General features: G+C 42.5%; 1 protein-coding gene across 4 annotated transcripts in view; it reads left to right on the plus strand.

The window, feature by feature from the left end:
• TBC1D9 (TBC1 domain family member 9) overlaps positions 1 to 9,287 on the plus strand; it is a 114,433-nt gene extending 105,146 nt beyond the window's left edge. For 2 of the 4 annotated variants that reach the window (XM_047855437.1, XM_047855438.1), the window contains exons 17-21: positions 1,004 to 1,069; positions 1,793 to 1,879; positions 5,539 to 5,613; positions 5,707 to 5,810; positions 7,166 to 9,287. In XM_047855437.1, coding sequence (XP_047711393.1) covers positions 1,004 to 1,069; positions 1,793 to 1,879; positions 5,539 to 5,613; positions 5,707 to 5,810; positions 7,166 to 7,888 — 1,055 coding nt within the window. In that variant the 3' untranslated portion in view covers positions 7,889 to 9,287. Of the gene's footprint in view, positions 1 to 1,003; positions 1,070 to 1,792; positions 1,880 to 5,538; positions 5,811 to 7,165 lie in introns of all 4 variants that reach the window. The other 2 variants (XM_047855435.1, XM_047855436.1) reach the window with 1 other exon arrangement.
• The last annotated feature ends 1,991 nt before the right edge of the window (positions 9,288 to 11,278 follow it).

Consider the following 11,278-nt stretch of genomic DNA (forward strand, 5'->3'; position numbering starts at 1 on the left):
TTGAGATCTAATAGGGACTTTGGACATTTTCTTCCCCTCAGAATGACATGTGCACATAGAGAGAAATTTTCTATTTCATGGGCTTTGTGGACTTTCTGAAGTTGAGATTGCAGGTTAAGGATCCTGAGACTAAAACAAAAATTGCAGAAGGACTTTCAGTAGTTAGAGAATACATCTGCAGAATGGAATGCATCTGGTGGTGATGACCTCTCCGTCTCTGAAAGTGTTCAAGCAGGTGCTAGATCCCTGTCTTTCGTCAGTGCGTGAAGGGAGATGCCTGCATTTAGTGGACACCCCTGCTGTTTCTGGCAGCCCAGATTCTGCGATTCCTCTTTCTCCAAAGCTGACTAATCTTCAACTGGCTGCTCTAAGACTAGATATTTGTGAAGGATTTTCTGATTCCAATACGTATAGACTTTAAAAGAAAAGTAACAGGGTTCTTTTGATTGAAGGGATGGTGATATGATGGCAGACAGATGAGGATGAATCAAACTGAAGAAATATTTAGGAGAACCCCAAAACGACTAACAGGGATTTCTACAATGAATAATTGGAAGTGATCTCAAACATGTTTCGAGATTATTTCTGAATTCTGTTCGAGTGTTGAAACCCAGTTAAATGGGTTTTCTTATGAATAACACATTTATTATGTTCCAGGCACTATTCTAAGTGTTTTATACATGTTAATACATTTAATTCTCACATTCCTTTGATCCTGATGTCAAGACCACTGGTAGAATCTTGTGTTTATTATCTGACCTTATACAGGGGAAACTGAGGTACAGAGAGATTAACTCTCCCAAGGGCAAATAGTAAGTACAAAGGAATTGAACCCAGGCATCTGGGTTCCAGAGCTCTTAACCCAAATATGTCCTGACCAGACCTTTTGTCACCTAATGTCTTGATTTCAGTTTACAAAAAGTAGACTTTTTAAGGGAATGCTAAACTGAGAGGCATCACTACCACACATGATACATTTCATATTGTATTTATATGATTCTAGGTGCTGCATGCCATGGGGACCTCACAGAGAAACTCAAACTCCTGTACAAAATGCATGTCTTGCCTGGTAAGTGAGCCACACAGAGGAGCCCATGTATTTGTGACCATGACCTGGTTTGAAAGTTCTTTTTTTGATATACAAAATCACTCACTGGTCACTAAGCATGAACTGAATAGTAATTACTGCATAGGTTCCTGCATCAGTGTGTGCTTGATTCCATGGTCATTTACCTGTCTGAGGTATGAGTTGTAATAGAAAAGAGCAGACATCTGCAAGAGAAAGAACAAATAGCATTTGGTAACTCACGAGATACAAAGGTCGCAAAAGAGGAGAACGTAGGACCTGAGATTCTGAGTTTAGAAGGAGTCATTTTAACACTGACAGAAACAAGTGGGCAAGATGGAGAGGTTTTGAGTTCAGGTTTTAAAAGGTTGGCCTATAGCTTGGATATATCTAGCAAACACTAAAAAAAAAAAAAAGGATTGACATTAAGGATAGAGATAGGGTAAAATTGTAGATTTGAGAATTGTCTTTAATTGTATACAGTTTCCACTTCAGTGTGAGGTTGTTAAAAAGGAAGGTGGAGTGAAAAAATGGAGTGAGCCCCCCACTCCCCCCATGAGGCTATAGAGGCCGTCGGCATTCAGGGCCCCCAGTGATGTGCCCCCTCTCCACCTTGGTACCTCCAGCTCCTCGTCCTCCCCCATGTCACTTCTTTAACAATTAAAGCACCCTTTCCTTGAGTCACCGCCCCGCCAATACAAGAATGACCTCTCCTCCCCTCTCTAGAGCCATCCTCTGATCAAGATGAGCCAGATTCTGCTTTTGAAGCAACTCAATACTTCTTTGAAGACATCACCCCAGAATGCACACATGGTAAGTGACTTTCCTCCCCATAGGTACAGTATTTCTTTTCTACAGAGCCCTCTGTTGTTACTAGAAAAAGTTGCCTCAGAGCTAGTCAGTCAAAGAAGTATATGAATTCAGTTGCCTAATACATTAGTTTCTTTTCAGATTTGTGAAGTCAAGCAGCCAACAACTAGGGAGTGGGTACTTTGCCCACTGAAGGGAGCATGCACACTGTGTCCCACTGGCTTAGAGAAAACATGACCCCTAGAGCGATATATTTTGTTCCCCTTTCCCTACTGTAGTCAGGCCCATTAAGAACATCATCCTGTTATTATTCTGCTATCCAGAATCAGGACATTTATGTCAGAAAGAGTTCTCTTATATCTGTATGTAAGAGATACACAGGCTCTGTAATAAGTGGCAGTAAACTTCAGCCCAGGGGCCAAATGTGGCCCAGGGTCTGTTTGTACAGCCTGCGAACTAAGAAAGGGTTTTACAGGGGCGCCTGGGTGGCTCAGTCGGTTAAGCGTCCCACTTCAACTCAGGTCACGATCTCGCGGTCCGTGAGTTCGAACCCCACGTCGGGCTCTGGGCTGATGGCTCAGAGCCTGGAGCCTGCTTCCAATTCTGTGTCTCCCTCTCTCTCTGCCCCTCCCCCATTCATGCTCTGTCTCTCTCTGTCTCAAAACTAAATAAAAAAAAGTTTAAAAAAAAAAGGGTTTTACATTTTTAAATGGATTTTAAGAAATCAAAAGTAGAATGATATTTCATGATCTAGAATCTAAAATTATATGAAATTTAAACTTGAGTGCCTATAGATAGTTTTATTGGAACACTGCCAAGCTATTCATTTATGTATTGCCTCTGGCAACTTTCGTGCTATGGGTGGTAGAACTGAGTAGTTGAGACAGAGGCAGTGTGGGCTGCAAAACCTGTGAAATATTTACTGTCCCGTCTTTTATGAAAAAAAAAAACGTGCTGACTTCTGCTTTATGTAGGTGTGGGTATTAGGTCTACATAGACATGGTTCAACTCACTGTATACAATGAGATACACAGACGGTGTCTGTCTTGTGTGAATCTAGGCAACATCTCTCAGTAGCTATCGCAGTGACTTCTCTACCTTCTCATTCATCATTACTGCAGCTTCATGACTTCACCCAAGTTCAAAAGTAAACATGGGCTGCTTCTGGGTCCTTTTGCCTCTTAAATCTTATCATTCCAAAATAAGCACAGTTTAGACCAGCTTTTTTTTTTTTTTAATTGGAATTTTTAACTTACAGTGTTGTATTAGTTTCAGCTGTGCGACATGACTCAACAATTCTATACATTACTCAGGGCTCATGACGATATGTGTGGTCACCATATGTCACCAAATAACATTAGTGTGATTGAGTAGAAAGGGGGGAGCCAGACCCAGTCTTATTACTATTGGCAATACAAGTTGAGGGTAGGGTCTTTGGACAGAATGCCACTCTGTATATTGTTACCTAGGTGAGCTCAGGTAGGTTCTGGCATCTCTGAGCCTCAGTTTCCTTTTGTGGAAAATGGAGATGATAGCTGGCATATTGGGTATAGTATGGATTTAATGCGCTGACATAGTCAGGCTTTTTTAGCATAGTGCCTTAGCGTATCTTACAATATTCCTAACTTTGTTTGCAATAGTTTTTTGGCTGCAAAATGTTAGCCATATCTTTGTTAGTAAACACCCATTTCAGAAAAGGATTCACTTATTTCAGAATGCTTCAGGAATGGTCACATGCTAATAGGATTTAATAATCATTAAAAGTTGCTTTAAAAAAAAATGTTTTTCTAACTCCCAAATCACTATTGCTTTGTGTTGAAATTTTAAAAATATAGTTATAATATATATATATAATAAGCTAAAGATAAAGCTTAAAATTTTGTAATACAAAGATAACAGTATCCTGGGATACTTTTGTCATTTTTATTCGTATAACATATGTAATTATGATAATATATGCATATATATAAAACGGGGATCAAATTGCCTATACAATTTTGTATCCTACTTTTTTTGTTTAAAATCCCGTGAGCATGCTACCATGTCATTAAACATCCTGTGAAAACCTGGTTTTTATTTATTTGTTTTTAATTTTTTTTAATGTTTATTTTTCAGGGGGGTGGGGGGCAGAGAGAGGGGGACACAGAATCCGAAGCAGGCGCCAGGCTCTGCTTGCAGTAGAAGGGGCCCCCCTGAAACCGGGCGCCCCCCTGAAAGCCTGGTTTTTAAATGGCTGTACAATATCTGTTGCATGAACTTAATCGTACTTTAAAATATTTTTGAATATCTACTTGTTTCCTAAGTCATTTTCAACATTAAGAGGAGAAGAATTTCTCAATGACATATAGTACATTGTTCTCACTCTGTCTTAAAAGCTGCCGAGATTAACCTGACGCTGAATTCAGTGAAGGTCACATATCTGGCAAGCCAGCCACCTTTTGGATGATTGAAGATGTGCTGGAATGCATTTGGACAGCTGACAAACTGAATGGGGAGTGGGAGGGGGAGTTTTATACCTCTCCCTTTTGAAGTCTTTATGTGCCCTGTAATGTCCTGTTTTTAGAAGAAAAAGGAACACAGTTAAAAGTGGTTTCCTTGAAAGTCATATATTTTTTTTAATTTATTAACTTTGAAGAAGAGAGAGAGGGAGAATGAGTGGGGGAGAGGCAAGAGAGAGGGAGAGAGAGAGAATCTGAAACAGGCTCTGCTCTGTCAGTGCAGAATACATTGCAGGGCTCGACCCCCACGAAACATGAGATCATGATCTGAGCCGAAATCAAGAGTCGGAAGCTTAACTGACTGAGCCACCCAGGAGCCTCAACAAGTCATAGTTTTGAAATACCATATTATGAATGTAAAGGAATTTTGTAGCATATCACATTTTTTGGTTTTCTTTTTTAAAAAGTGAGTTCTTTATCTTTTGCAGAGCCTGGCAGAAAACTAGTCTCATGAATGCAAAGTTAAGATGATGATATAACAGAGAGGGTAGGGAAATCATTCATTGGACCAACACCACCATTTTTTAAGAAGGGAAGACTACACGACATCGTTTCTTAAATTCCTAGTTCTACACTGAACCCTGTTTGTGAAAAATAATTCTGGGGGAATCCACTACTGAGAAATAGTGTTGTCAGATAAGATAAGGAACACCAGTAAAATCTGAATTCAAGGGGCGCCTGGGTGGCGCAGTCGGTTAAGCGTCCGACTTCAGCCAGGTCACGATCTCGCGGTCCGTGAGTTTGAGCCCCGCGTCGGGCTCTGGGCTGATGTCTCAGAGCCTGGAGCCTGTTTCCGATTCTGTGTCTCCCTCTCTCTCTGCCCCTCCCCCGTTCATGCTCTGTCTCTCTCTGTCCCAAAAAAAATAAATAAATGTTGAAAAAAAATTAAAAAAAAAAAAATCTGAATTCGAGACTAGCGAAACATCATTTGTTTAGCACAAGTATGTTCCATGTGATATTTAGGACTCACTTACACCAAAATATTATTTACCTATCTCAGATTCAGATTTAACTCAGTTTACTGGGTTTTGGCTTTGGTTTTCTTTGTTTTGCTAAATCAGGCAGCCATACCTAAAGGTTTTCCTGTTTTCTACTGCAAATGCTGAGTCTGTGGGTGTGTTATGTAACCTTGTACTTTTCTTTCTTCCGCACATTTCTTGGCAGTGGTGGGGCTGGATAGCAGGAGGAAACACGGTGCGGAGGATGGCTTTGTGACAGTGAGTCTGCAGCCAGACAGAGGTATACATCTCCTCTTCCGCATGTTTGCCTCATGCTGGGTGAACACTTGTTTCTGGCCCTTTGAACACTTACTTCCTGACATTTGGGTTTTAGGGAAGAGGGCAAATTCTCAAGAAAATCGCAATTATCTAAGACTCTGGACTCCGGAAAATAAATCCAAATCAAAGAATGCAAAGGATTTACCCAAATTGAATCAGGTAAGTGTCTAACATTTCAGTTTCTTCATTTTGAACCTTGAAGATGTTTTCCAAGTCATAGAAAAATGTAGACTACGTACCCCTGAAAGATAATGGTAACTCAATAAAAAAATAAAAAACGAATTAATAAAAGGGGATGCCTTGCCTGGGTGGCTCAGTCAGTTGAGCCTCACGGCTCAGGTCATGATCCTGAGATCATGGGATCGAGCCCCACGTCAGGCTCCATGCCGAGTGTGGAGCCTACTTGGGATTCTGTTTCTCTCTCTCTCTCCCTCTGCCCCTCTCCCCCACTTGTGCATGCCCTCTCTCTCTCTAACTAAAAAATAAAATTAATTAATTAACTAAAAGATAATGGTAACTTGGGGTATTCAATTAAGATCTGTTTGGATCTAGTCTGTGCATGTTTTCATGCATCAAAAATATGTTCAGTCGTGAGGAGGTGACCCCCCCCCCCGAGAAAATGCAAATCACAAAATACTCAGTTCTTAGAGTATACACATTCTCATTTCAGTTATTAAAAATACTCTCAGATACTCAGAAGACAAGCTCGTGCTGTTTTCAAATCACCGTGCTCGGCTATAAAGATGTCTGACACATTTTTTCCTTAAAAAGCTGAATTGTAGTGAGGCAGAGGAAACAATATAAATAATACAACCCAGGATGAAAATGTTGTCTCCTAACAGGAGAGCAGATGAATCACGTGGGTGGGGAGTAGAAGGCATCACTCCTGCTCAAGACACCAGCAAATGTGAGAGAGGGGATTTGAGCTAACCTGGGGCTGCACGCTGAAGAGTGTAGACATGAAATGGGATGAGGTCTGGAATTTACCTAACAATACTTGAACAGAAGATAAAAGAGTTGGTGAAGCAGCTAACCGTAGGACAGTCATGCTAGACTCTGGGTGCCAGCTACGTGAAGGTTCATTATTTCATCCTTTCTACTTTCACGGATGTTGGAAATTCTTCAAATTAAAAAGAATGGAAACATGAGTGAAGAGACTTTATTTTTTCAGGTTCATTTATTTAGTTTGAGATGGGGGGGGATGGGCAGAGAGAGAAGAGAGAATCCCAAGCAGGCTCCACACAGTCAGTGCAGAGCCCGATGCGGGGCTCGAATTCAGGAACAGTGAGTTGATGACCTGAGCCAAAATCAAGAGTTGGCACTTAACCGACTAAGCCACCCAGGCACCCCAAGTGAAGAGACTTTAAACAGTAGCCAGTTGGTTCTACATAGAGGACTTTTCAGAGTCTTTCAGGAGCCCTGTTATTAAATGGCTTCACAGTCCCCTTCAGTCCTGCCTCTGTGCTTCCAACGAGATGGTCCCATCCTCTGTGTTTTTCCTGATCACTTTTCAGGGGCAGTTTATTGAGCTGTGCAAGACCATGTATAACATGTTCAGCGAAGACCCCAACGAGCAGGAGCTGTACCACGCCACGGCTGCGGTGACCAGCCTCCTCCTGGAGATCGGGGAAGTCGGCAAGCTCTTTGTCACCCAGCCTGCCAAGGAGGGTGGGAGCGGGGGCAGCGGGCCCGCCTGCAACGCGGCCATCCCGGGCGCGCTCTTCCCCAAGAAAGGGCCCGGCCAGCCTTACGTGGTGGAGGCCGTTGAGCCCCTCCCGGCCGGCTTGGCGGTGGAGGGTGAGGAACACTCCTTGGGAGGGCAGTTGGAGGACATCAAGCTGGAGGACTCCTCTCCCCGGGACCACGGGGCCTGCTCCTCCATGCTGATTTCCGATGACGACACCAAGGACGACAGCTCCATGTCCTCGTACTCGGTGCTGAGTGCCGGCTCCCACGAGGAGGACAAGTTGCACTGTGAGGACATCGGGGAGGACACCGTCCTGGTGCGCAGCGGCCAGGGCACGGCGGCCCTGCCCCGGAGCACCAGCCTGGACCGGGACTGGGCCATCACCTTCGAGCAGTTCCTGGCCTCCCTCCTGACTGAGCCGGCCCTGGTGAAGTACTTTGACAAGCCCGTGTGCATGATGGCCAGGATCACCAGTGCAAAAAACATCCGGATGATGGGCAAGCCCCTCACTTCGGCCAGTGACTATGAGATCTCCGCCATGTCAGGCTGACCCCTGCGCCTTCTCTGGGGACCGGGAGGGGAGGGAGGGTTTTTTTTTTAATGTTCCGTGTTGGGCTTTCTTTCTTCCTTTTAAATTAAATATTTATTAGTACCCGGCTTGAAGCCTAGTGTTTTCATAATATAATACAATGAAAACTGTTGGAGAACTATTTAAACACCTCGACGTAGGTACAGTACACTGTCTTGGGGGAGGGGATTGAACAGAATACAGTTAATTCAGTGAATTCCAAAAAAGATTAATCTGTCCGTGATATGTGTGTATTTTAACTTCTTAATCTTGCTGTTGAGCTGTGTACATGGTTAAAAAATAGTGCTGTTTAACACTAAATAAGGCAGCAGCCGTTTGTGTCTTTGGGCTTTTTAGATAAAACTAGAGCCGTCAGGAAAATGAAATGCCACAAACACAAAAATGTTCCTCAAAGGAAAAGGCATTGTTGGCGGGGGTAAATCCTATACCATTTTAGGTGGAGGGTGCATTAGAAATATTTTTTAAGATTTGAAATATATTTCATAAAAGTCCTCTATTCAGAAATCATATTCAACAGATGTTTCCTTTCAAGGGGAAAATATTTGAGGCTCTAAACAATTATGAATTTTCACATGATGCCAGAATAACACTTCTAGTTGATCAATTTGGACCAATACTGGACCAACTTTGCATTAAAAAAAACTGTTGTGATTATTTAAGTCAGCGGGCCAGAATTCAGGGAAAATGAACAGTCTTTTGTTACAGAGAATCTGAAAATGACAACAAAGATAACCGAGGGCTCAGGATTTTTTTTTTTTAAAGAGTAAAAGTACTGATGCTTCTGATACTGGATCTTCAGCTTCTTGTTACTCATTGCAAATAAAGCAAAAACTAAAACCGATAAACTTTACCATTGCTATACTGTGCATAGGTTCAAGAAATTAAACTACGTATCTTCTATGACCATCCTTCCCGTTAAATCAATGTCAAGTAGAGATCATGTAAAGTAAAAAACAAAATCTGCAAGATAACGTACCTGAATGTTTTAAAGCAGAACTTGTCACTTTATTAAAAGAATAGTATGCTCTATCTATTTCCTGAATGGATGTGGAAATGAAAACTAGCACACCTGCACTTTGGATTCTTGCTTTTTTTTTTTTTTTTTATTACTCTCACAGTTTTGCCTTTTACAGATGTTGAAGGTTTTTTCTCCTTATTGTTGACTTAATCATCGCGGTCACATTTTCTTTGCTGATTCAGTGTCCCTTTCGACACATTCCTTTATTATGCATTGTGTTTTTTTTTGAGCTGTTGCTGCTGTTTCTTACTTTGTTTACAGAATGATTTTTAAACTGTCAAATGAAGTAGTGTTAACCTCAAGTAGGACAAATGTGAACAAATAAAATACATCAGATATTCAGATCCGGCTTTTATTTCAAGTGCTTGAGTTCCTGCCCAAGGCAATAACGTTATTCTTTTGACAACTTTGCAGGGGAAATTATATTTAGGCAACCATTTTGACTAAGTAAATCAACACTTAGAGGCAAATATTTTCAGATAAAAAAGACCATATGTCGTGGTGTGCATGTGAATGGGTGTATTTAAAATAAGGAAGTGAATGTGTATCAGTTACCTAATTATTTAACTTATGCTGCGGAAGTGATAAAAAAGTGAAAATCATTAGTACACTGTAATACCATTTGATATGTATCTAGTTGGGTAGCTAGTCATTGATTTGATTTGACTTTTTTTTTTAATATTTTTATTTTATTTTTGAAAGAGAGAGAGACAGAGTGCGAGTGGGGGAGGGACAGAGAGAGCAGGAGACAGAGAGAGCGGAATCCTAAGCAAGCTCCAGGCTCTGAGCTGTCAGCACAGAGCCCAACGCGGAGCTCACACTCAAGGACCATGAGGTCGTGACCTGAGCTGAAGTCCGAAGCTTAACGGACCGGACCGAGCCACCCAGGCTCCCCAATTTGATTTGACTTTAAGATTGTTCCGCATTATTCCATCATGTGTTTAACTGTAAAATCCTATTCTCTTAACCACCTCTACCTTGCCAATATCAATGATGGATCTGGGAGGGGAACAGGCGTGCGTTTAAATGCATAGCCCCAGGTAAACAGGAGGAGTCAGAATGTTCCATTGTTACTGAGAAAGGGACTGTGACTCAGCAGCGTATTACCCTGAAAGCATGTCTCTGAGGCTGTGTTGTCATCTTGCCCCCCTCTGTTCAAACACATCATAGTGCTCATCACAGCGGAACTATACTTACTACGTAAAGGCCATTCTTAAGTCTGTTTGCTTCCGTAGGCTGCACTCGGAGGAGTCCTGAGCCTGTGAGTTGATTATTTCCAGCTTAGTCTGTGAGACAAATGGGCCTGTCACCTCATCCTCTTAGCCTCCAGAAGGCGGTCAGTGCATTTCAAAGAGCATTTTCTGAGAAAAGATTAAAGTTCCTGTCTTCTTTTTAATGGGTGTGTTATGTCTTTTTAGTATCTCCATGGATTCTCTTGATTTCAATTTATTGTAATTTACTATCTCTGTATGGTCCCTTTTGATCTAGTTCTGTGATGATTAGCTTCCCAAGCTAATAATCCTTACACCATCCAGATGGTAGCTCTCGTGTATATCCTAATAGACTCGAACTGGCATCCCTGTGAGCTTTTAGCTACAGAGCTCTGGTCTTGGCCACCAGTGGTGTTTTTACATATGAAAGCTCAAAAGAAAAAGCTACTGCCAGGGGAAAGGAAGAAACCTTTTGGAGCCTGGATGCTAGGGAAGTGGGTGTGCCAGAGAAACCACAGATCCAGCCCGGGTGTCATTCCATCCAGCATTACTTCAAGTCTGATTCTGGAATGGAGGGGGGACAAACTCTGTGGAAGTGCCACAGAGGGAGCCACAGGCAATGGGAAGGCTCCTGTGTCAACAGTGTCCTCGTCTCCCACTGAGGCATGCAGCCTGGGAACCATGGCTGCCAGGCAGAGGGCCGCGGTCTGTAAGTCTTTGTCACAGCAAGTAGGAAAGGTAGCTAGACATCTCCTCACTTTCCTGTCCCCAGAGTTTGGATAGCAGCCCCCCAGTCTTGAGCTGGTCTCTGACTGAAGCTTTGTCTAGGGGGTCTAAGCTTAGAGCTACCTGGGGCGCCTGGGTGGCCCCGTCAGTTGAGCGTCTGACTTCGGCTCAGGTCATGATCTCACAGTTTGTGGGTTGGAGCCCCTTGTCGGGCTCTGTGCTGACAGCACAGAGCCTGCTTCGGATCTTCTGTCCCCCTGTGTCTCCATCCCTCCCCTGCTCCTGCTTGTGCTCTCTCAAAAATAAATAAAACATTAAAAAAATTAAAAATAATAAACTTAGAGCTACTTTAGCTCTTGAATCTAACACAGTGAAACTCCTGGGGAGTGCGTTGAC

The sequence above is a fragment of the Prionailurus viverrinus genome, chromosome B1, assembly GCF_022837055.1.
Source record: "Prionailurus viverrinus isolate Anna chromosome B1, UM_Priviv_1.0, whole genome shotgun sequence".
NCBI classification, from domain to species: Eukaryota; Metazoa; Chordata; class Mammalia; order Carnivora; family Felidae; genus Prionailurus; species Prionailurus viverrinus.